The sequence below is a fragment of the Dicentrarchus labrax genome, unplaced genomic scaffold (genome assembly GCF_905237075.1).
Source record: "Dicentrarchus labrax unplaced genomic scaffold, dlabrax2021, whole genome shotgun sequence".
Classification (NCBI taxonomy): domain Eukaryota; kingdom Metazoa; phylum Chordata; class Actinopteri; family Moronidae; genus Dicentrarchus; species Dicentrarchus labrax.
The window spans coordinates 17120823-17147773 of NW_026136712.1; the positions used below are offsets into that span (position 1 = coordinate 17120823).

The following is a 26951-nucleotide window of genomic DNA, read 5'->3' on the forward strand; positions in this document are numbered from 1 at the left end:
CTTTCATCCACTCACCTGAGGGTGTGAAAACAGCCGAGCACATGCTCTGCAAACCTAAATTACAAAATGACGCAGCAATTAACTGTTTAGTTCACCATTCTAACTCTGAATGTCTCTCTCTTTCCCTTTCACACTCCTGCCAACCCTTTTGCTGCTATGCTGTATATCCAGTTTTTACACAGATGTGACTTAACCCTTTAAATGACCAGCTCACAACAAAAATAACGTCAGTGCTCATCTAAAAACTGCTTTGTCTCATTCCTTTATGTCATTTATATTTTGGATTTTTGTCCACACCAGAGTATATGCAGAATTTCATTGATCCAACAATAAATGTGTATAAAATGTGAGGTGGAATGTAACTATTTTTACTCAAGTACAATTAAAGATACTTTATACTTTTACTCCACTACAATCAAGAAAGAGTGTACTTTTTACTCCACTACATTAATATGACAGCTTTAGGTATTACTAAGTCAGATTTTAGATAAAAATAAATATTATTTACAAATAAAATATGAATATAGACAGTTTAGTAAGTAGATAAACGTACCCTAACCCACCTTGACCAGACACAACATTAAAGTGCTGCTTACATGTTAATGCAATAATAGTAGTGTTCTAATACTGCATAATGAATACTTTTAGTACATCTTTATAGTACCTCTTCCAGAAATGAAAGGGAATTGAGCGTGAGTGAAATACAGAGCCATGAAATAAAAGGGAAGAGCTGTGTGCAGTTTCATCATTTAATAAAAAAAACTGAAGTGTGGAAAAAAAGAGTAAAAAAGGAGCCTCTTGAAGAAGAATTGGTCCTATTATTCAGCTATGTCCCAAAAGCTGAGTCATTTATGCTAATTATAAATCACTTTTGCAACAGTTTTCAATAAAAAACTAGCCAATCCACTGCAGCAAGGATTTCCTCTGATCCCCCTCTTTCAGAGGGGAACCCATCCAAACAAAAGAAAAGATTAACATGGCTCATGGGTGACTGAGAGCAGCAGCTAAGCAGATTTGCTTTTCATTTACAATAAATCTTTTGTAAGCAATCTTTTTATTATTTATTTTCTTTCTAACTTATAAAACCCATGTGTGTGTTTTGACTCTGGAAGATAGCAACTGATTTCTACAGGGCTTTAAGAATGTGTTTAATTGTTCAAATACATTCCTCCACCTATAGCATGAGAAACAACAGGAAGGATTCTTGTGTATCAAGTGTTCAACTAATCTCTCTGAATGGCTCCTCCAGACATCAACACTGTCCTCATGCTGAATTTAAATGTGTATACAAACCGCAGAGAAGTGCAGCATACCCCTTTGCATATTGCATAATCGCCCTTATTTGGTACCTTAACAATAACAAACCAAACCTTGGAGGGAAACAGAGTTAATTAAAGCGTATTATGGAATAAGACAGAGAAGAGAGGCCACTTGTTTTCACCAGGTATATGTTTTAATACTCAACCATGATTCAGCACATTACACTGAGGAACAGCAGATGGGTTTAACACAGGTAGAGTAAACACTTTACGCCGCTCCCCCTCGCCGTCCTGCCATTGACATACACTATTTACATTAACCTACAGGATCTGCATGATAAAACATCAATTGTCAGGGGAAGGGAGGAGTAGTGATAGGCTTGAGTTTATGTACAGGGTTATAACAACAAGCATCAGACAGGTCCATGTTGGAGAAAACAGCAGTTGCAGGGTTACAAGATGCTTCACGACACAATGGTTCACAGTACATCAAAGCACAAAGTCAAGTCCGTACACTTATAGCAACAGTATAAAAAGAACCATCAGGGCCATGTTATTCCAATGAGCGCCGGCCCTGTGAAAATAGAGCAACGTCGCCACCTTCTGGTCGGAGCACACAGCTGCTCAGAGTACAACAGAACAGACAACATTTAACTTCAAAGAGTTTCGGCTATCTAATTCAGTCAAGAATGAAAGCAGTACACGAACTATCTAAACTCAGGAGTAGTAGCTTATCTATCCATCTATCTATCTATCTATCTATCTATCTAGAGCCATCTGCTGGTATCAGTACAAAAAGATAGTTTACGACCCGACAAGTCAAATGGCTTTGAAAGGAGATAATTGTCCTGTACAGTTTAAAGGACCATACCTGTGTTTTTGCATGTTTTAGCTTATTAACTACAAATACGACACATTTTGTACACGTGGTATAGCTGCTGATGAAACCAACCAGAGTTTCAGTGTTTTTGTGTATATTTTGTTCCAGGCAGTTTCCACAGTTTCCCCCTTTGGAATAGAAATCAATTAGCAGACTCGTAAAACCGGCTTTAAGAGTCATTGAATCCATCACGGTGAACATTGAGATTAGTTTTTCTCCATTATTGTTGCGAGGTAATGCACTTTAATTGATCTGGAAATAATGCACTGTGGTAGCCTACCTCTCAACAATATAAGTGACTTTGACAAAAAAAAATAAATGCAGATTTAACATTAATTGTGATGGACTCCTTACGCTTCAGGAGTCTATTTGACTTTTAAATTGCAAAATCAATGGAAAGCAACAGCTTCCTGGAAAGCTTTGGAGAAGATCGGCACACTCATGACACGATGCTGAAGTGCTTTTTGTTGGGCTCTCTACATCCTGTGGGTTTAATTGTGGATTTTATAGCTTGGTTATGAGCTAATAACAACTTTAGGGTTGCCAGGTTGTGAAAAAAGCCTCTCTGGTTGGTGAGTCATTAATAGTCAGGTCATTAATAAAGGGTGTCTCATATCAAGCCTGCCGTTCTGAATGTTAATAATTAATAATAAGGGTCACAAGTTCTGTTTGTAATAAACCAAACGAAAAACTAAGTTGTTCTTATTAAACACGATATAAATGACTGGTAAACAATTTATTAGCCATTAATAAACATTTTAAAGGGTCTATTATTTAGATTTCTGTATTTTGTGATATGGTTTTTTTTGGCCACTACATTCCCTGTGTGTACTTGCAGGAAAAAGCAGAGGAGGAACTTTGAGACAGTCAGCAGTGGACAAAAATCACAGGTATGGTCCGTAAGTTAAATAGCTTAGTCTCGGATCTAAACAGCACTTTCACCAGTAAAGGTATGAGACAACAGCCTGAAGCCCTGTTTGAAAAAGCCACATCACCCACAACTTTTTAATCAAAACTTAACTTGGGGTGAGCGTCACCTGATGCGAGAGTTTGTTAATCTATATTTAATAATCGTAGAGCCGTTAGAGGGACGATGATGATATCTAGATCTAGATGTTCTGGTGGTTAGTTTGTTGATTTTTGTTATTAAACAGCTCACACAGAAGACACACATTAACAGGTGAATTTTAGCATAGATTCTTGTGTGACCATCTCAGCAAATATCCCCCGGTTATTTTAATGCTAACACTATTGTCCTTAAAATACATGCCATGCTGATTTTTTGATTCTCAGTATCGGTGAAAGGCCCCGATCAGCATGCCAGGCTCAACCTAAACGTCGCCGACCCACCATCGGTCATCATTCTGCCTCTCAACAGGGCTGCAGCTCACATGTAAAGCACCACAAATCACCCACACACTCATGTCATCCTGGCAGCTCAGGAAGGTCTGCCCACACTGCCGACGATTACAACCTGCAAACACTTGGGGATTCACAACACTGAGTTCAGATTTGAAATGAGCACAGAGACGACCATTTGTACTGACTTAAGTTAGGAGCATCTCGCGTTTCTTTTTACGGTTAAAGTTTACTTTCGTCTTCCTTTAACTCTCCTTCATCAGGCGCTCACATGGCACAGATGGTAAGCCAATGGCACGGCCTCAATCAGACCAGAATTTGTGTGTTTGCATCCCCTACGTGGTGTGTGCTTTTAGCGTGTGTGCCAGCGTGCTGATTGGTGTGTGAGTGATGAGTGTGTGTTTGTTTGATATCGCCGATTTCATTCGTTTGTTGTTGGTCGTGTGTGTGTTTGAGCTTGCCGTGCACGTGGAGGTATTTATCTTTGCCCTCGCTGTGTGCGTGTTCCTCGTGTGTGTGTGTTAGGTCATTGTCAACGTGCGTCAGATCTTCTGGTGTCTGTGCGTGCGGTTCCTCCGCTCGTGTGTTGGTGACCTCTTCGATCCAGCTCCTGAAGCGGCTCACTCGAGTGTAGAGCGAGGGCGAGGAGGGGTCGCTGCAGCCGTAACCTCCGGCGACGACCCCGGTGAGGACCCATCGTCCCATATCCCCCTGACACACCAGCCCGCCTCCAGAGTTGCCCTGGCAACTGTCGCCATGGAGGAGGCTGGTGTCTGGAGGACTGCCGGCACACAGGGTGCCGTGGCTGGAGAAGCTGTCGCCATAGCGCTTCTTGCATTGCCATGACGACATCAGAGGGACCCAGGATGCGAGGACTGAGTCTGGGAGAGAGGATGGATGAGATGGTTAAAGCACGTCAGAAATCCTCAAACAATTAGCTGATTAACTGATGAGTCCATTGAGAAATTAATCAACAATTGATTAACTTGATTAGCTTCGTTAGCAGCTCTGTGAGGCTGAGCTAAATGCTAACACCAGTATGCCTACAATGACAATGTTAACATGCTATACATTCAAAATTTTGTTTTAATTTTGACCTGGTGATGGCGCTACAAGACAAGAGAGGCCACCAAAGTTCTTTAAATTAAAGGGGAACATGAATGTGTGTATCAAGACTCATGGTGATCCTTTAAAAAATGTTATAAAACCAAATACTGGTGGCGCTGCAGTGGCTAAAAATGCTAAATATTCATTAGTTCTCAATGTGAAGATTTGCTGCTTTTCACTGTTTTACAGGTTTGTTAATTTAATATCTTTTGGTTTTGGACTGTTGGTCAAACAAAACAAGACATCTGAAGACGTCACCTTGAACTCCGGCAACTTGGGATGAGCATTTTTTATTCATTTTTTTTACTACTGACCATATTGACATTAACACAGATTAGTTAGTTGCAGCCCTACATGCACCAAAGTTAACCTCTGCAGTCACAGATTACAAATAAGTCAAATTCTAACCTTCTGATTCAATATTTAAGTCTTAATATTTATCAGTAAACCTGATGAAAACAGGTTGTCCGCACACTCCTTTGTGTGATTTAATAAATATGTGAAACATCCTGACAGGCCAAGTGTCGGAAACAAGGTTGCTGGATGTGTGTGTTGTATATAAAACATATCTTTAGATACATTCTGAATATTGTTTGAGGTTTTAAAACGACACGCTGGCGAGAAAAACACGTACCTGGTCCTTTCCAGCCAGTCGTAACCATGACTACACAAGAAGATGGCGTATTTCCCCCTGGTGCCGTGTCTCCTGTAGGAAGGCACGCTGCGTTGGTGTTGGGGTCAAAGGTCAGACAGTGACCCTTGGTGCTGGGTAGCTTTAACAAAGCCAGATCGTGACCTCCGCTCTGACCCTTGAACTTCCTGTGAACCACCATCTGCTCCGGGGTGAGAGTCTGCTCTGAGGCCCCGATACGCACCACGTACCTGGACGGGTCGCCGCCAAACCTGGAGGAGGGAGGAGAGGAGAAGGTGGGTTTATACTCGGTGGTGTTCGACGGTTACCACTGGCGATTTCTCCGGCGTCGGATTTACCTGCTGACACAGTATGCGGACGTCAGGGCCCAGCAGGGGCTGATCAGAGTGCCGCTGCAGAGAGGACTGTCATCTTCCTCTTGAGACTGAAGCCACACTGACACCTGCCATGGCCACGTGGTCCTGAGAGAGAACGGGAAAATAACTCGATCAAAACTCCTTCTTTCTCCTCTTTACGAGTGTCCCCTAAGTCACATTAACTACTACTACTGTCCCTGATTGTACTGACTAAACATTTCTTCTTATGCTGATTTTGAAAGACGCTGCAGCAGGACATGCTTTTAGATCTGTGCACAAGAGAACGACGACACGGGTAAAGAGATACACACTCCTGCAGACGTTCTCACATTATTCCACTGAAGACAGTCGATGGTGGTAACGCACCAAGAAACATAGTAATTCAACAATAAGGCAGGTTTCAAAATATTATGTATATAGATTTTTCTGGTGGCCATCATGGACCTGAGAGTACACACAATGCATTTTGATGAGCACCACTAAAGTACAATAACAACTAAGGGGAGTTTTGTATTATTACCAGTTTTATAGTCTAAAAATCTAGTTTGAAGACCTCTGTTGTTTTTGTTTAAATTTCCAAATAAAGTGTTATCACAAAACTAATCTGTGGTCAGGTAGAAATTATTTGGTCACGACAGTTGTTTTTTGGGTCTCTGTGCTCTGTACTTGAAAGGAAATAGGAGGCAACATGGTACATAAATACTGACAGGAGGAGGGGGTCTGTAGAGGCCGATTATTCCACTTGCAATGGACACCCTTAAAGGACTTAGTTTAGTGGCATCTAGAGGTGCAATTGGAGATTGCAACTAAGTAACACTGCTTGTGTCTGTCTGTCTAAGGTAACATCAACAAATATATTAAATATACACTAATGAGAACATACCTAATATTATATTCCATTTCTACCCATAGATCCTCCTAAATGTCACACACTGGACCAAACTCATGGCTCATTGTCACTTCACCGATTTGGACATATTGTGCTATCAAACTAGGTCCTAAATCCTACCTGAGCATGTTGTCCTCCCCTTGGTTCCTCATCTTGCTGTCTTCCTCCACCAGCTTCCTCAGCCCACAGCTCAGCTCTTGAGGTTTGACCTGTGCCGCTGACTCCTGCGGCGTGACGTCACACCTCACCCCTGCATCCTCCCTGCGCCTGCAGCCCTGGATGCTCTGGCCCAGAGAGGGACACTCTCCCAGGAACTCCTCCTTCCCCGTGCACCTCACCTGGTCCAGATGGATGGGCCCTTTCCCCTGACCGAACCCCCCGGCTGCTACGGCTCCACCACTGCGGAGAGAGATAAATGTGATTTTTTTTAATGTAATTAAAAGAAATAAATGTTTATCTCTCTGTCTCTTTCATGCGCACATATAACTACAAACCTGTGTCCAAGCTGTCTGCACACCACGACTGCATTCAGGTCGTTCCAGCCTGAGTCACAAATACTTCCCCAGTCGCCATGGAGATACACCTCGACTCGACCCTCCTTTCTGCTGCTGCCACCCACAAGACGCACCAGGGGACCTGACAAAAAAAAACAAAAAAGAAACACTCTCATTGATATTCATGTCTGTGCGTCTACACACTCCAGTCTACACTCACTGAGAGCGAGTTATATGTCCACTGACGGTGTTAAATGTCACCTGCAGCCCGGTGCCTCTTTATTCAGCCTCCATTCTCATTCTAATGGAGCGTGTGTCTACAGGAGGCACAGGACCTCTGCAGTGCCCAGACAGTAAACACCGCTTTATTCTCTCTGCTGTCAACATGTGGCATTTAAACGCTTTAGACAGACAACGTTGTTTTCACACTGAGGTAATGATACAGAGCCACAAAAGGAGACAGAAGTGGGATAGATAGATAGATAGATAGATAGATAGATAGATAGATAGATAGATAGATAGATAGATAGATAGATAGATTCCTGAGCTCACAGGCTGGCGTTAGACCAGCCCTCTGCAGCGACAGCTTGCCCTTTCCCTACAAAATTAATTGCAGATGGCACAGGGACCAAACTTCTGCAGTGCAGATCTGTTGGGTTTGTTTGTTGTTTGCTAGTTTCTTTCTTCCTTCCTTTGTTCCGACTGCAGTTGCTTTCCGGTTCAGTTTGGTGCATACTCAAACGACATATAATCAAAGCTGGCAGCTTTTAAAGGACAGTCAGGGCAGGGGAACAACCTCTGGTAATTTGTTTTCACGTGTGGTGTACAGCAAGTGAATGAAGCTTCACCAATCGTTCTCACTCTTGATGTAGATTCACACTTTGTGGACCGAAATGTGGATCTACAATCTCTCTTAAAACTGTAAATTAATCAAACTCTCAACTCTTCTACAATCTGGATTCTGAAGAAATGCTAATAAATCGGTATCCTTTGAAAAGTTCACTGTGAGACAAAAACTTGTTTGCCTTATTGCTCCTTGTAGCTTTAATTCACATTGTTGTCATCTAGATTAATTGTTTATGTCTATATATACTAGTGCCTGAAGGTTATTGTTTGATCCCCAACAAGCAGAATAAAGCTGGGTGGGGAAAGTGAAGATGCCTCATTACTACTGCTGAGATGCCTGTGAGCTCCCAATTGCCAACAGATCAGACTGTGGTTCACTCTGCAGCTTCCAGGCTTGATGTGCAGTTATCCTGAATAACGATAAAATAAATAATTCAGGAGGTTTCAGGACTACACTAAATTAGCCTTGTTAGCACCCCATTTCAAAACAACATGCATCCTCATCTCTTACCTGTGGAAGGTGCGATAACCGGCACTTCATTGGTCTCTTGGCTGGATCGGCCCCTGCAGCGAACGCCGACATCCTCGCTGTGGGAGCAGTCGGTCCGTCCCCAGATCCCGTGCTGACAGTCCAGCAGGGAGGTCTCAGATCCCTCACAGTGGACGTCGTCCATGAGGATCAGACCGACGCCTTCGCCGAACGTCCCGTCTGAGACGATCTCAGCGTGACCTCTGAAGGTGGAGAAGAGGTTAAAGTCTGAAGACACCAGTTCATACATCTGCAAGATTAAGAGTTATCAACAAATGTAAAATAATAAATGATAATAATAAGGTCATTAAGTTGGAGTAACAGAACCTTACTAATTATATGCTTTTGCAAGTGACTAGTAATATTAATTTAATAATATAATAAAATTATTAGATTTTTTATTATTTTATTAGTTTTTTTCCTCAAAAATTCAGTAAAGCAAACAAGCACTAATACATTTAGCCTCAAAAACAAAACAAGGATGAAAAACAAATTCCAATTCATTTAATTTTCTTCTTAACTAATAATAAAATCTTTACAAAACATCTGATGGCGTCTTCAGATCGTTTTCCAACGTATGAAAAAGGATTCCTTTGAGTTCAGTCAGTGTACGTCTCATTAGGTACATTCCTCCAAGCTTTTTCCGTACCTGTAGCCCAGCTGTCTGCAGACCACCTCTGCGTGCTGCTGGGACCAGTGGTCGTCACACACCGTCCCCCAGTCACCGTTGTGGAAAACCTCAACCCGACCCTCCCAGGGACTGTCTCCTCCAACCAGACGCACCACGCCATCTGAAACAGTTTCATATTGTGGTCGTTAAAAAGTCCTTTGGGAGCGTTAATGTGATTAAAAGCAGACACACACACTCCTTTATTAGACCATAGGGCACGATTACATTTTATAGATGCTACATTTAGCCATTAACATTAATATTTATGTATAATTGTGAAATTAATTATTAATCTCAGATTAGTTTGATGAACAGCAGCTGCTATTCCGTGCCAATAGATATGTTACTTATTTCTCCTTGTCACAAAGAGGATGTTGCCGCTTCACGCAGTAATGATTTATTGATGCTCAGGGGCTATAAATAGCAGCTTGAAGCCTATCAGTGTGTACAGTAGTGTGTGTGTGTGTGTGTGTGTGTGTGTGTGTGTGTGTGTGTGTGTGTGCTGTACATGTACCTGTATAAGGGCTGCAGGAGACCCCAGCATCCTCCATGTGGTCGCAGTTGTGCTGCTCCCAGTCGCCATGGGGACACTGATCCAGGAAGAGCTCATTTCCTGTGCATTTCACAGCATCCAGCATGATCGGGCCTGAACCCTGACCGAAGTGAGCCCACGACCAGGCCTTCGCCACACCCCTAAAATACACACACACACACACACACAATTTGTCGCCATAAGACAACACCATTATCTTTTTTTACCTTTCCACCCAAGTTTAGCATTGTTCAAGACCTTTGCCAAAGATAGAAAGTGTTTCTTTGTTTGTTTATCAGTTTAATGTGTTAGCATGCAGTACAGCTGAGGTTGATGGTTGATGGATTAGTTTTCAAGTATTTGGTCACAAACTGAAGTGCTGGACAAGCACGACCCAAGCTTCATGATGGCGTTAGATAGAAACTTGAGGGGGACATGAATATCTGCGTGAAATTTAATGGCAATCCATCTAACAGTTGTCAAGATATTTCACTAAAAACCACATGGTGGTGCTAGACAAAAAGTCAGAGGATCACCAAAGTCTTCAGGATTCATTATCTAGGAATCGTGACTGTTCATGGAACATTTCAAAGCAATACATCGAACAGATGTTGAGATATTTCAGTCTGGACCGAAGTGTTGGACAGACCCACATTACCATCCACGGAGCCAGGCTGTTAGCATATCTGCAGGGTATAAACCTGGGGTACCTACGTTAGTGCTGCCCAATTCTTACAAAACAAAACGAAATGGCAAAAGAAATAAGGCAAATATTCAAAATAAATCAAATCATCCAAATGAATAATGAATAGCTTCTACAAGGATGTTGTTGCATTCATGCAGTGATTATTTATTGATGCTACAAAAAGCACTTTTATGTGTTTTTGTGGGTCCGTGCATTTCTGCTCCTGTGTACAGCTGGACGACATATTTAAGCTAAAAATAAAACATAGTGAAGCTCAGAGAATATAGAATGACTCAGGAGAACGGTAGTGACCACAAGCTTCTGCCAACACTCCCATATTATTATTATTATTATTATAAATATGGAGCTTTTTAAATGGAATAATAAGTTTAATGAGTGGAGTATGGAAGTAGAAATAACATAGAAAGTTGAGAAGTTGCAGAATTTGTAATTCAAAGTATTAAAGAATTTAAAAATGTTCTTATTTTGTGTTACTTTTTAAGTTTTTCTTTTGGTATTTGGGCAATTTGAGGTGACTGTCTAACCCTCGCCCATCATTTAAAACCACATTTAACTGTTAACTCTTATAGTAACTAGTAGAACAACATCGTAGTAGGACTAGGTTTGAATGTTAGTAGGCAAAATCGTACACAAATACCAAAAATAAACTATCCAGATGGGAACAAATCATTTTCATACCATTTTGTCTTTAAGTGTCAAAACACATCAGCGCCTGTGTGCAGCTGTGAGAGAACCTGTGCATCAGTGTCATCCATTATTTAGAGGCACAAACACAGATGGTGAGATGTCCCACAGTGTTTGAGGAGATGAAATGCAACCTCGTGTTGAACATGGAAGGAGCTTCTTTCTCTTCGCGGCTACAACTGCATCTATTTGACAGTCAAAGCTGTCAGGGATGTTACTCCTCCTTTGCAAACGATACAAGGAGGGAACACCATTACCTAAACAAAGGACTTTCCCTCCCCCAGTTTTCTTTGTTTTTTGAGCCAGTGAGAAAAGTCTTATTTTCTTAAAGTAAATACAGGCTTCAGTTAGCAACCATCTGCACAACATGCTCATTTTAATTTATTATATAATATAATACACAAACTGAGTGAGCAAGGCATCTATCTGTATCCATGGCTACATAGTTTTACATGTATATTTATGCCCCCTCACTGAAGGATAAGGCTGGTGATGTTCTGTCCTTTATCATCGCCAACAACTCCCACAAAACTAAACAAAGTATTATCTGTGTGGTCTATTCCTCTGTGCCATTAGAGCACATAAAAAACACATAAATGAGCCACACTGTTGCACTAGTTGACACGTTTCCTCATCACAATGAACATGGACACTGTTGTAACTGTCCTACTGCCCTAAATACTCACTAAAGCACAAAATGTGTATTAATCCACGTCTGAAAATAGTCCCCGAACAAATGCACTGTTCACTCCTGTTTGAGGGACATTTGCTAAAACTACAGTGTTTGAGGAAATTACTGAACCTTTGTTAAAAATTAAGCCATGTATTTGTGTCTCCAATAGGAACCAATGGGCTATAGACGATCCTTGAATGCCGAGTACCCTCCACAAGTGTGATTTAATGTGTAGTTAAAGCTTTACACTACAGAGGGATCGGTTTGGTACCACACATGTTAACTTGGTGGCGAAGGTGTGAAAGTCCCCAGATGTACGTACCCGAATCCCAGCTGTCTGCACACAACCTCAGCATCTCTGTCGTCCCACTGGTCGTCACAGACGGAGCCCCACCTTCCCGCGTGAAACACCTCCACACGACCTTCAAAGTCCTCCTCGCCTCCAACTAATCGCAGAGGAGGGCCACTGCCTGAGAGAGGATGTAGAAATATAAGGTCAGACAGCATCCCCCTGTCTACCTGTCTTCATTTTTCATTATGAGCATAACTGTAGTTAAGGAGGTAGTTAAGTAAAATAAAAAATAACTCTCACTCTGTGTCTCTCAGGTGTGTGTGTGTGTGTGCGGGGGGGAAGGGAGGGGGGTATTCAGGTCTGGTTGCCATGACACTGTGGAAGTCACACTGACCTTCTGGCGGCGCACACACCACTGCTGCCTCGTTCCCATGGCTACAGTCACCAGTGACGAACGTCCTGCTCCGGCAGCTACTCAGGCTGTTCTCGTCGCCACGGCAACCCAGGCGCTCGTAGTGGAATAGGCCGGGGCCCGAACCGAACTGGGAGTGCTGCAAGGCCGTGCCAATGTCGCTGTTGAAATAAATCCCCCAATGAGAACAAGCTGTGAAACATCAACACTTTATAATAAACTCGTGTTTTGGGATTTCTCTCTTACCCCAGGCCCAGCTGCCTACAGATCACACTGGCGTCTCTGTCTGACCAGTGAGAGTCACACACCGCCCCCCACTGGCCGTTCAGGTAGACCTCAACCCGCCCACTGCCAGAGGACGAGCTGCCGACCAGACGCGCTGCGCCTGAAAAGCGGCAACGATACGAGATGATGACACAACAAACGTGCAGTTAAGTATTCACCAGTTTGTCCACAGTGTGACGCAGTGGAAAGCTGTAGTTCCGACATCACGGCATCATCTGACAATCTATTTATTATTTGATACTTGGGGGGCAGCAGAACAAGCTCTTAACACCATATGATGATTATTGTTGTAATTATTATATAATAATAAGTATGTTATGTTGTCTTATGCATTCATTTGAATAATATTCTCTCTTCATTTAGCTCTGTTTTTGGTCTCCACCAACTCCTGAAGAAAACCTGGTTCTTTAGCTGCTAAGTACTCCACTGTGTTCACCAGTTAGTGCCTCACTTTGTCTGCCAATTGGTGCTAAGCAGGTAGAGTACAGTCGCTTTTTAGGGCATTTTAGCTGGAAACGAGGTTGATTATGAGAGTTTGTGAACCAGAAAACCAAAAATAATGATCCAAAATACACCAAAGCACTCTGTATGAACAGCCCCTTTCCCATTACACATAGTCTTCATGGTCAATTTGATCCATTGTTCGTCATTTGTCAAGCAGAAATTCTAAACATTCACTGTAAATGTAACTTCAAATTGTAAATTGAATATTATTGGGCATTTTGATCAATTTCAAGTCACCCCGAAAACTGAAAAGTTTTGGCCTGTGAGTCCTTGAAGAAGACAGCGTCACTCCCTCCATTTGGATTTGCATATCTTTTATATATTTGACTGGTTTCCATTTCCATATACTGTTTCTTTGTATTTGTTTTAGAGAGAGTGAAACTATACAGCATCTCACAAGACAAGTGGAGAGATTAGACCAAACTAGACCAAAATAAACTAAAAATTTATTTTTTGTTCATTTATTCATCTCCCAAACCCTCAGATTAATTGTTGGACTGAAATATTAATCCAATAAATGAATTGATAATAACGTTAGTTCCTGTGTTATACTGCTAATTTCCCAGATGAATGAATGGATGATAGAAAGTTATTTGGTTTGTTTTTTTAACAATTTTGTGCATTTTCTTCTTTTATTTACTGTTCTTAAATAATTCCTTTTGTCATGTATCTGCAGTTTGTAGCTTTGTTTTAAAGAAGTGCTATAAAAACAAAGTTTAATGTAAATGGTCCTGGATCAGTCACATCCAGGTGGTCCACGGTCGTACCCTGGTGGCAGTCGCAGTAAGCCCATCCGATGGCTCCAGAGTTTTGTCTGAAGAAGCACCAGGGGTTGGACTCTCGGTCTGGGTTCCTGCAGTAGCTGTGGTCGCCCAGCCCTCGGCCCGGATACTGCATCACATAGTCTGGAAACTCGGTCCACTTCAGACAGGGGGCGCCAGAGTCCGTCTGAGACACGGTGCCGTTGTAGTATCCCAACTCTGTGAATCCCTCAGAGCAGGACAGAGGCACTGCACAAAGAGAGGGAGGGAAGGGAGGGGATATTAAATGTTGAGGAAAATGGGAGAATAAGATGTTTTGGATGGAAGGAGGAGGATTTGGGTCAGAGAGGACAATGTGAATAAAAGGGGAAAGTTTGGGAGAAGTGAGAGGAAAGACGACTGGAATTGCTCTTAATTCAAGTCCAATTATCCCCATGTCTGTATTTTATCTGAACATAAAAGCTTACATGGATGATTCTCGTATGCTGCCACAGCAGGATCTCGCCTAATGCATTTACCCCCACTGATCCATGTTGAATTGGTGAAATTTCCATAACCTTAAACTGCCATCACTTAACACGGTGGTGATCGGACACTTCCAGTAATCTCCTCTGAGAAAGGAGGAATGTGTGAGTGAAGCTTAGACAGGCTGAGAGGGGAAACTGCTGACTTCAAAGTGTAGCAAAATTAGGCCACAAAATATAGAGCAGGTTACATCCTGTAGCCTAGTAAAAACTTACATCACACATTAATGAAAAGGAGTTATATTGCAGAACTTAACGAGCAGAGCTGTACACATTAAAAAACGGGTGCTCCATTTTAAAGTGACGATACCGGTGACCTAGGCTCAATTTTGGGGTTTTGGGGTTAAAAACTGTCATGGCAGTATGTTTCTATGGGTACCCACAAGCCTTGTCTTTGCAGATAGGCCCACTTTCTTGTTGTATTTACATGTTGTATTTTTATATTTCTGCATACTGTGGTCCCTAAACAGTATTGGAATTGCAGAAATTGGGAATGACTGAGATGTACTTCATGCAACCCCTGCCAGACATAATGCACCCAGAGGTACCCTGGGTACAGCATTAAAGAGGCTTTTAAATATGTTTTAATATGTTTAGTTTAGTTTTGACTTATAGAAAGAGGCAGATTTGACAGGAAACCTGTGTATCCTTGTTTATAGGCTGTTATGTAAATCAAATCTTTTGAAATATACATGAATTTGGGGAAGCGTACATGACAAACCATGAGTTGCCTTCTTAGCTGTTCAGTGTTTTCAGATGTGAAATGAAATATTACCAAATTAATTGAAACTTAACTTATTTTTATGAAATGTTACTTCATCATTCTTATTTTTGGAAAAAAAAAACAACAAACTTGTTTTTATATCATAATGTAATAATAAATTATTTTAAAAATATTATTTGTCTATTTCTTTTCTTTTTTTTCTATTATTTCTTTATTTTCTTCCATTCTTCTATTCTTTCTTGTTTCCTTACTTTTCTTTGTCAACTGATTTAGAAGTGTTAAACATCTCTCTCCTAAAACCTGAGAAACAACAGCTTTAATGTTAATGTTTTACTTGTCCTGGAGTATTTTCCGTCGTGGTGTTGTGGTGCTTTCCTGCTAAGGATTTCTTTCTCTGCAGGCCGAGTTGCTACTAAACTATGATTAATGGCGGAGGTGCTTCAGTAACCGCCAACGGTCTTATCTCTTCGACACACACAGCTTGGCCATCCTGCAACATTATCTACGCAGTGCAACCCTCATGCCCACCTTGCACACCAACACACACACACACACACACTCAGATTTGCTGCAATAGTGACAGAGCAGAAACACACACAACACTACAGTCAGACACAGAAATCACACACACACACACACACACACACACACACACACACACACACACACACACACAGAAAGAGACTCACTGGGTCCAATTTGGAGGGAGATAAGAGGAAGAGCCGAAGAGGGAGGAAGTGAAAGAGGAAATCAATCAAGCAAAAATGTACTGAACTGAAGCAGAAATCTATCTTCAAACAATAAATAATACAGAACACACTCAGATACTGGACCCAAAAGCAACCCTCTCCAGTACCCAAGCCTGAAAAAGCCTTCAGACATAAACGCGTGCCTGTCCCTTTAAGAAACATGACCCAGGAAGAAACTGAAAGTAGAATTTATTCCTGGGAAACCACCGTGATCTCTTGTCTTCATTCTTTATCCTTTACAGACCAACACCAGAGGTAAGTCGTCAATAAGGATCCAGACTTTCATTCTAGAACATAAGAAGTTAAATCTATGTTGTGTGTAGGTTGTAGTTGCATCCCACTTTCTGCTGTTTGTGTTGCTGCTTTCTTTCCATTAAAAACTAAATGCTTTGTCATAGTTCAGCATAAAATAATATACCCACAGGGTCCTTTTTAGTAAGCTTTCACATCACATGATCTTCATCAGCTGATATTCTCATGGAAATGTTCAGATATGCTTTTTTTCTTTTTCCTTGACTGCAATGAATTCTTGACCCTGAAAGCAGCAGCTGACAAAACCACAAACACATTTATGGAGGAGCTTTCACGCTGTCTTCATGGAGTTCAGGCCTGATATTGTGGGTATTTTATTCCAACTGATGTTTACAAGTTAAACAATGGACTTTGAACTTAAGTAAGTAACTTATAAAGACACAGTGAACTTAAAAATTGGTTGTCCAGCTTCTAAACCTGTGTGCTCTTTCTTTATATCCCAAATATCATCCTGATCCTGGGGTCTTACAGCAAGACTTTGAGAATATGCAATAGTTGAAGGGTTGCAACTGACGAGTATTTTCACTATCGATAATGATTATTATTAATAATTTGGGCCATAAAATATAAAACAAATAGAGATAAAGTTTCCCAAAGCCCATGCTGACATCTTTAAATAGTTTTTTTGTTTCATATTCAGCCAAACATATTTCATTTATCAGATATTCACAAAAAGAGAAATTTTTTTTGCTGTTTTTGATGCCGATTACTCAATTTTCAAAATAGTTGCAGATAAATTTTCTGTTGATTGATAATGATTGGAAATGTATCAACTAATTGTTAAATTCAATGAAAACTGAGCAAACTCTGCTGATTTGGATCATGTGATGTGATCAAAAGCTCCCAACAGCTACTAAACTAACTTTGAATCTCAGCTCTGTGAAGTGTTGATGTGTTAATATTTGGCACTAATTGAACTGTTTTTCAGAAATGGCCTCCAGCAGCAGTCTCTTATCGGAGGAGCAGTTTCTTTGTCCCATCTGCCTGGATGTGTTCAATCGGCCAGTTTCCACTCCATGTGGACACAACTTCTGCATGTCCTGTATCACAACCTACTGGACCAACGCGCCGGTCTGCCAGTGTCCCGTCTGTAAGGCAGCTTTTGAAAGGAGACCAGATCTCAAGGTCAACACTTTCATTTCAGAGCTCGCATCGCAGTTCATGTCACTTCAAGTGGCAGACGCTCTCATCTGGAGCTCAGACCAACAGCAGGCTGGCTGTGGCGGTGCAGTGCTGTGTGATATTTGTACTGACACCCAGGAAGAGGCTATCAAAACCTGTCTAGAATGTCTCACTTCTTACTGCAACGTTCATCTAGAGCCTCATCACAGAGCTGTCGGACTAAAGAGACACAGGCTGGTTGAACCCTTGGCAAACATGGAGGACAAGATCTGCAGGGAGCATACCAGACTCCTGATATTCTTCTGTAGAAGCGACAAAGTTCTGCTGTGTGACATCTGCGCCAGCTTGCGCCACGTGAACCATGACGTGGTTCCTGTGCAGCAGGCGTACGCAGAGATGAAGCTTCTGCTGGGGGACACGGAGGCCAACGTGCAGCAGATGATCCAGGAAAGGCTGCAGAAAGTCCGAGCCATGAAGGAGTCAGTAAAACAAAGCAAGACGGAAACCATAGATGTGATGGCAAACAGCGTGCAGGACTTGACGGCACTGGTCTCTGAGATTCAGAGGAGCCAGAGGGAGCTCGTAAAGGTGATGGAGGAGAAGCAAAAAACTGCAGAAGCACAAGCAGACGGGTTTATTGGCAGTATGGAACGAGAGATCAACGAGCTGCAGAGGACAACGATGAAGCTGAGGGAGCTAAAACAGACTAAAGACCAGCTTTCTTTTCTCAAGAACTTCCCAAAACACTCCCTCCTACCGCACACAATGGACCTGTCCTTATTCAGTTTTAACAGACACGTGGAGGTTCATCACATTCGGAAATCTTTGAGCAAATCGGTGTCTCAGCTGCGAATGCTGTTGAATAAAATGAACACAGAAATCAAACAATTCTCTGACGGCACAGACGTGTCAAACAGTGCGACGCTGAGATACATGCAGCAGTATGAAGAGGAAGTTCTGCTCGATCCTGACACAGCTCACCCTCTGCTCATTATATCCGCTGATCGGAAACAGGTGAGGTACAGCATGGGTTCCGGTTTGTGGGGGAACCAGAACTTCAACCCGCACATGTTTACGGAACATCTCGCGGTTCTGGGGCAGAGGGGCTTCTCGTCAGGTAAGTTTTACTTCGAGGTGTTCGTGGGTGAAAAGTCCGAATGGTGTCTGGGCGTGGCCGCTGCGTCGGTCCAGAGGATAGGGGCGCTTTCACGGAGCCCTCACAGTGGACTCTGGGCCATCTGGTTCCTAGTAGATAAGTTTGAGACCTTCGGTTCACCAAACGTACCAGTACACATCGGTAAAGTGGAGAGGGTCGGTGTGTTTGTGGACTATGACGGAGGGCAAATTTCTTTCTGTGACGTACAGACGGCAACACTTATTTACTCATTCACTGAGTGTTTGTTTGCTGAAGAACTGTATCCGTACTTTAATCCTTGTGATAATGAATATGGTTCAAACTTGGAGCCGATGATAATTGTTCCTGCAAGTTGTACGGAGTGAACAGAGGCTTCAGAGCCTTTGTGGGTTCATTACTACAATGCAAGTGATGTGTTTGATTGCAAAAAGAATCCTCATATTCAATCAACACTTACTTATAAGGCAAAGCTTTTATTTGTTTGATTAATTATTTATATTTTAGAGAGTGTCAATTTCCAGAGCACCAAAGGTCTGATATTAACTCGGCTTATACATTATCAAAATACACAAACATGCATCTGCACTCTTCACTAATGAGAAACTAGTTTAAGTCCACACACCTGTGTAAAGGTGAACACAGCACATACAAACACATTCTGCAATTAGGTGTTGTTTTGGCAATGATGTTCCACAAGGGGACAAAGGTCTCAAGCTCAAAGGACAGTTGCTAGAGGGCTTCTCTGCTTGACTTTTTCAACCCTTCACGCAGACTTTCTGTGACTTTGCTCAAGGGAATAACCCACAATGCTAAGCGCTGCAAGGTTAAAATGGCATTATCAGTGTAATTCCCCATTGCAAAGAGATTTTCCTTTGAAGTATAAAAATAAAAAACATGTGGGGCTGCATCGAATAATAATCGTTTTGTCTATGAAATATAAAATTCCCAGAGCTGAGAGCATATTAAATGCATCATGGAAATCAAAGAAAAGCATTAAAACCAATCAATCAAAATAGTTCCTGAATAATTTTATAGCTATCGATTAATCAACCAGTTGTCCTTTAACCAGCTCTGTTGTTGCCCTATTACAGGACAACATGACTTCCAGATATGTCACCAATGAAATATCAGCCTCACACTTCTTCCGTCCAGGTAATGTGATCTCACAAAGTGCCCTTCCATTCGTCAGACAGCTCCCTACATTCATGAGTTATGATGATGACGTACATGCCGTTGAGTCTGGAGCTTGAGAGTGGGCTCACAAAAGACATCTGTCTGTGTCTCTGCAGTAAAAGCACATGTCTACGTATTAAAATTAATAATGGCTGAATTCCATTAAGCTGCTTGAGTTTCAGGGACCTGATAGTGTTCATACTGGTTCCCTATCGGGACTAACTGGGACTATTGGATAGAACTAAAACCATTGTCACTGTTATTAGTATCACCTGGTGTTTCTCCTACTATGACAGGTCAAAATGCTGTGAATAAAAACTTATGTGTCTTGAATATGAGGAGAAAATCTGTGAAAGTAGATCATCCATAATTAAATTCACCAGGTATACTCACTTCCATCCATTTATTTCATGTTTCTTCAGCATTAAGTCATTTTTAAGCTAATTTCCATCAGCCTGTTTGGTAATATATATCCCAATTAACTAATAATTACAAATATATTCATGTCATTTAAATCAAGTTATATGTTCTTATGTCGATTCTGCTTACATCATAAATGCATATATGTCTTGTCACTTGTCACTGCAGTTATATTTGTGTTTCACATGTTTATCTAAATGAATAAATAAAAATATGTTTTTAAAGCTGTATATGCTCTGTAATTGTGATAAAACTTTTATAGCCAGCTTGATAAAATTTTAATAAAGTGAAAAAGCATTACGTAACTGAACCGGGCAATATTTTCACAGTGTATCTCTGGCAGGTTTCTCTTTCCATCTCCAGTGAAAGCTTAAAATGAACATTTCATCTTCAAATTCCCCTTTTTTCACCACTTTTGAATTTCACTTCCTCCCTCCTCCTCCGTCTCATTCAAGTTCTTTTATTCATCTCAACACCCGCAGCGTTCAGACACACACACACACACAACACACACAACACTCGCCGCTAACACCCTCCTCATTGCCACGACAACGGTACTCTGCCCATCGCCATGGGAACACTCAGTCTCCCTGCTCCAGTAATCCATTTCCCAGCCACAATGAGTATTTGACACGGTTCACACTCAGAGGCTTGCTGTATGGGGGGTGGGTGTGCAGCATCTTCTGCACAAAACACACACATTATAATAAATATGGAATTGGGGAACATTTCCTTTCACTTTTTCACAATTTAACCGGGTTTTTATACAATGTGGCGCAACAAAGGAGAGCTGGAGGAAAACGCTGCAACAGACAAGCATCTTGTTTGAATTCTTGTTATGAAAATCAACTTGTTATCCAGGTTTAGAGAGCCCTGATGTGGTTTCAACACAGTCTAGCTGGTTTTGCAGATGGATGAGATTGTAAAAGTGCGTGTAATTTTCCTTCGTCTGTCAATGTGTGTGCCACTGTAAAAGCACAGATATTCCAGCACTGCAAATGAGCCTGAGAAGGAGGAGTTCCTCGCCCCACCCCCCATCATTGCCTCCACTCCTCCTCCCAGGGATGTGGAGAAAAGAGGGGAAAATGAAATGCAGAGGGGTCCAAGGCCGGAGGGAAGAGGAGAGGTAAGACTGAGTGTGGGAGCAGAGCCGGATAAAATAAAGAAGAGGCGTCAACAGAGAGGGTTTCATAGGTGTCTGAGTCAGAATGTGGGTTAAACTGGAGGGAAAAACAGAGAGAGCAGAAGGGAAGAGATGGTGTAGGAGGAGGAGAGACAGGATGGAGTGAAGCTTCATTTATAACCGAGCGTACAGGCAGGAGTATCGCCTCCCACTTACCTGAGTTCTGCACCTCGTTTAAGTAACTGTCCTCCGCCACCACCTGCAGACGGGAAGAGAGAAGAATTTCAGTCAATAATCTCAGCATTCTTCCCATTATACGAGGCAAAAAGCACATTATTATTGATACAAAAGCAGACTAACAAGACAGATTGCCAAGGTTATGAGGTTATGTTATCTGTTCCTCTTCTGTTAATGAGCAGAATATCTCAGATTTTTACTGAAATTTGGTGGAAAAGTAGACATTGGGACCAGAAAGAAATGATTAAAGTGCCACCATGAAGTCATTTCAGATTCATTTCACGATGCACAAATAAATGTATACTGTATAAAAGCAGGGTCCCTAATAGACGTCGGCCTCGTTTAAAAGCCTGGTGTGGCTACATGTTTTGACAAATAAACGCAGGTCCCCAATAGAGGCCTGGTATGGATTTTAAAGAAACTATCTCAATGTATAAAACCTCTTAAAACCCACCGGGTCGCCTGCTTGAGCGAGTTTTAAGTCGTTTTGATCTCCTACACAAATATAAATGTTTAAACTCCTTGCACATAATGTGCATCGTTAGATCAGTTATTGATTCTCCACAATTCAGTCGTTCACTTCATTTTACGAAAACTATCCACACCAAAGTATAACGTTTCCAAATTCATTCTGAATTACCGGTAACATATTAAACAAGAGAGACAGGAAAAAAACCTCTGAAGCGATCATAAAGTCCGTACGGTCGGTGTCTGTTCCTCCCTTATTTATATTCCTTTAATTCGTCAGGGGTCCACCGATCAAAAGAATCAAATGGTTTATTTAAATTAAGAGTTCTGAATATTATCATGTGAGGTCCATTGCTCATGATGACGTTAACGTTCGGTGTCAAATTTACTGTAAGTCACATGTTAGTTGTTAAATTTGCTGAACAAAACTCAAGAGAAGCAGCAGTTAGAGTTTTAGTTTAGTTTTGTACTAAAGAAATTAAACGCCTGTCCCAAATAAAGGCTGGGGGAGTTCAGTCATTTAGGCAAATAAACGCCAGAGCCAATTTTAGAAGTTTTACAGTATTATGGTTTATGAATAAATTAACGCTCCAGTCCACATCACAACAAACACCAGCCAACTCAACATGCTCATGGTTAAAGAAACCAGTGTTGATAGTTGGGTAGGAATCTGGATGCAAACAGCAGTCAAACAGGTTTTGCAGCGTTGGAACTCCTAACAGACACCAGTCATTATTCACACGTTCACAAGCTGTCCTTGTCTTAACAATGCAATCACTGCTGTGCTCTGTCTGGTGAGGACATTGTGTAACTGGAGCCACAGTTAGATAAAACACACATATCAGCTCAGAGCCCACAAATTTGATGTTCATTTAAAGGAGCAGTGTGTTGTATGTGTGTAGTTAATTGCAACTGCCTTGCTTCACTCTCCTCTTCCCAGCGTCCCTATCTAGAGCCAGTGTTTGGTTTGTCTGTCCTGGGCTACTATAGAAACATGGCGGTTCGACGCGGAGGACTCCATGGATGACGATCTGCAGCATCTTTAGATATAAAAGCCTCATTCTAATGTAACAAAAACAAAATGATTCCTATTTCCAGGTGATTCTACACTAATGAAAACATACCTATGAAGATTATATCCTCCTAAATGTTACATACTGGACCTTCAAACAACAAATCTGACTCCTTCTTGCACAAACACAAATTTTTTTAGGAACATTATCTAGTACAGGAATCGTATTTGTATGTTTTTGAATCACATATTTGAGGGTACGTTGTTCATTAACGGCGGGGATCACCAGTCAATGATATAAAAATATAACCACCCAGGAACGAGAGCGTAGTGTAAAAAAACACACACAGCGACACAAATAGTAGTAGACAGCATCAGATGATATCTGACAGAAGAGTGTTTGTTTCGTTTTTCAAAATCAGGTCACACCTCTACTCAGTGGGGCACCTTGCAGAAGAGGAGAGGACACACACACACACACACACACATACAGAGAGAGAGGGGGGAGAGCTGCTGCTGTGGAATAACTGTAGTGAGGATAGTGAAATACAACACATTTCACCTTCACACAGGTGAGTTCTGATCTCTACTTGTCTCCAATAACTCACAATACACACACACACACACACACACGCTAACACCTCCCACAAGGCTCTGCTCAGCCTAATGTTATTAGAGCAGGAACAGGTGACCTGTGGTAGTGAACATGGATGCTGATATCTCCATCCATATCAATCACACGGCTCGATTACGCCGCTAATCAGTTATGACGCTCGCACAGCTGCGTCCAGTGCATCGCCACGCAAACACACACAAACACATAAACACACAAACACACAAATACTATTACAGGTTGGAAGGGGCTCTAAGGGAATGTTTTTAGTCCTAAATGATAAAAATATGTGTTAACCTGACTGGTTGTTGCTGGTAAGGTTTTGGGAAATTACAATCCACCTCCAGTCTCTGACTAATAAATTAGTTTAAACACTAAAATAAAGCAAATTATAGTATTTGTTCCAACTGCCTCAGGACTGACTACAAACAGTCTCTTCTGTGAGGCAGTTTATACTCTGGTAGAGCAGGTTTACATAAGATTGGTTGATAGCAGGATAGCAACTAACGGTTACTGTCGATTTATCTTCTTAGTTAATTGATCAATCGGTCTATAAAATGTCATAAAGAGCCCGGTCTGACATATTGAAACTGCTTGTTTTGTCCAACCGGCTGTACAAAACCCCAAATACTCATATACAACTATAGAAGACCAAGAAAACTGGATACATTTCTCATTTTTAGAGGCTGGAACCAGAAATCTTTCTAGAATTTTTGCTTTAAATGAAATTGTGGCAGATCTCTGTTTACCAACTATTCAATGAACTGACTAATCATTCAGATCCCTCTGAGGTTAGTACTGTCAATGAAGGTTTGCAGTTGCACATTAAAGTTTCCCAAAGTTGAATTTACACAAAAGCTGGCAACAAAATCTCTCTGGTAAAGGTTTGGAACAGGTTTTGGCTTCAGTTCAATGTCAGTAAAGTAAAAACACTTCCTGTCTCTTGCTTCTTGATGTTGTTCTGCCAAAAAATCCTTCTATGTGTGGCTCTATTTTGAGGATTTGTTGGTTTATACCTGCAAATGGTGCGAGTTGGGAACTAACTACAATTTATTGTTTTAGTGTGGAGATATCTCAGATAATAAAGTAATGGATGTGAGTCTTTCTGTTTTACCTGTGAACATCTTTGTTCTGACAACAAAATACTGTCATCTGCATTCAGGATTCTTCATGATGAAGAAAGATTTGTCTAATGAAGTTGAAATGAAAAAAGAAAAAGCTGAAACTCATCTGCAGTGAGCTATTTGTGCTACATGCACGGCTGCTTCCAGTGTTAGTGGGTCTAATTAAATCCTGCACACCACTGTACTCCACTAATGACTTCTACACAGGCTGCACAGCTCATATACTGCACATTAGCACAACACACACTCACTGTAGTACCACAGAGGAGAAATGGGGAAAAAAATGTAATGAATCTAATGATTAATGGATTGATTTAGCATTAATTGATTGCTTTGCAACATTCAGATCCTGTAAGAAAGAAGAACTTTCTGATCAATTCTGTCTCATAAATCACTGAACCTGACTTCCAGATGAGGCTCAGGATGCTCCGACCCACATCACCTGACAGCAACACCTGCTCCTCTAGTTTTCTGTTTCAACGTGTCTGACTTGACTGAATCGCTGTGACAAGCTTCAACAGCCCGCACAGGGTTCATTCCCACCGCACCGCGGGTGCACCGGAGCCACCTACGGGTTCCTCTCATGATATCCCGCCGAGGGAGGGAGGGAGGGTGGAGTGGTTGTGATTGGAACCATGCATGTGTGTGTGTGTGTGTGTGTGTGTGTGTGTGTGTGTGTGTGTGTGTGTGTGTGTGCGTGTGCGTGTGCGTGTGCGTGAGACAACATAGGGTCCGCTTAATTGGACAATGGGTTTTGATGGCGGCATTAATTGGCTAAAAGGCAGATTAGAGGTGTTTGATGAGCCTCTAACGCCCCGGTCTGCACCTGCTTTGTTGGAAATGTAACCTGGATGAATGAATGGGATAACTGTGAAGAATGAAAACACTAGTCAGCCCCTGCTTGGTTGCATTGTCCTGAATTATGCTAAAGGATTATCAATCTAACTATCGACCTAGTTAAGGTCCTTTTTTTTTGTGCGTAAAATGCAGCTCAGATCATCAAAGCGTGACTGTCACGGGACATGGCTCAAGAAAAAAAAAAAAAAAAAGAATCAGGCCACATTGCAAAATCAACCTCATCATCATCCTCATCATCCTCATCAAACAGGAGTACGTACCTCCGCGAACAACGGCAGCCAGAGGCAGGCGGTTCCGATCAAGCACAACATTTCCCGGCTGGTTAGAGCCATCCTTCCCGCCCGGTGTGTCCGTGTCATAGCCAGAGAAACCGCCGCTCCACTCCCATCTCTGAGTCCAACCTGTCCGCGAGGTGAACCGCTATCCTCCTGCTCCGCTCGTCCCGCTGCTGGAAGAAGAAACGTGGTGTGTGATGATGAGGTTTTTACGCACAGAGGACAGGGTGCGGCACTATAAACGCTTCACGGGATGGGAATACACACACACACACAGACTCACACCGATCCAGTTCTGGGTGAAATAGTGTTGAGCTCTGCAAAAACCTGATGCCACAAGCATCTCTCGCCCCTCTCTCTCTCTCCCCCCTCTCTCTCTCTCTCTCTCTCTCACACACACTTTCTCTCTCTATCTGTCAGCTGCGTGATTCATCATTAATGAATCGTTGAATTTGACTTTGTTTTCTGCGGGTTAATCACTTCAGGTCCCATAGTGTGTATTTAGATTTGGGCTATGCGGACAATAATGACCTCAGCTGATGAATGAATGTCACTAAATTCACCTTCTCACACAGTCAAACACACAGACATGGATGGAAATGAATGCCATGCAGGTTTATGGCTGTTTCGTCTGATGCAAAAACAAACCATGTCGGTATTGAACAATCCAGTCTGATTTGAACATTTCTTTTATGCTCTGTGTTTACCGACATGGTTCCTCAGAGTAAAAGAGATTTTCTGCAAAGATATAAGAGGCTGCATCTTCTTCAAACTGAATAAATATACTATCTTTCCTCATTCATGTTCGTGCACACAGCAGCTCAGAGCATGGATATCTTTTAGAGAAGACACTAACATGACAAGAGCACAAATTAAAGTAGAGTACAGCCAGCAGTGACATGATTTTGCAGTTATGAGAAAGTGTTTGGCAGCTGACAGAGAGATGACTGGTGGATCTTTGAGACTTTCCCTGCAGCTCCCAAAACGAATACAGAAATACAGTTATGCCTGATTGATGTATGTATGCATGTAATTAAGAATTAGCATAAATAAAAGGCCTCATGTTGGGGCTTCAATTGGTTTCACCAAGTCTGAGGTCAAGGATCCGGGGTTTTAAAAGGTTTGACGTGCAAACGTGTAAATCATACCAAAAATTAGCTGCTAGCTGCTACTAACTGATATGAAATGGCAT

General features: G+C 41.7%; 2 protein-coding genes across 3 annotated transcripts; one reads left to right on the plus strand and one right to left on the minus strand.

Annotated features, from left to right (window-relative positions):
* Nucleotides 1-1431: 1431 nt before the first annotated feature.
* On the minus strand, nt 1432-26122 carry LOC127373188 (neurotrypsin-like). Its single transcript, XM_051417388.1, has 15 exons — nt 26045-26122; nt 25745-25932; nt 21389-21431; nt 13897-14139; nt 12587-12725; nt 12323-12501; nt 11959-12106; nt 9556-9734; nt 9021-9162; nt 8354-8574; nt 6997-7138; nt 6623-6901; nt 5596-5718; nt 5240-5508; nt 1432-4379 (listed from the first exon to the last, which is right to left on the minus strand). Exons 1-15 carry the CDS (start codon nt 26100-26102, stop codon nt 3805-3807), a joined length of 2928 nt encoding a protein of 975 aa, XP_051273348.1. The 5' UTR covers nt 26103-26122; the 3' UTR covers nt 1432-3804.
* LOC127373193 (E3 ubiquitin-protein ligase TRIM21-like) lies at nt 15821-20349 on the plus strand. 2 transcript variants are annotated; one of them, XM_051417421.1, is made up of 3 exons: nt 15821-16142; nt 16433-16560; nt 17128-20349. In XM_051417421.1, the coding sequence occupies exon 3, from the start codon at nt 17130-17132 to the stop codon at nt 18819-18821; it is 1692 nt and encodes a 563-aa protein (XP_051273381.1). In that variant the 5' UTR covers nt 15821-16142; nt 16433-16560; nt 17128-17129; the 3' UTR covers nt 18822-20349. The 2 variants fall into 2 exon arrangements, with proteins under 2 accessions (XP_051273381.1, XP_051273380.1); XM_051417420.1 differs by lacking the exon at nt 16433-16560 and having other exon boundaries at nt 15823-16142.
* Nucleotides 26123-26951: the final 829 nt, after the last annotated feature.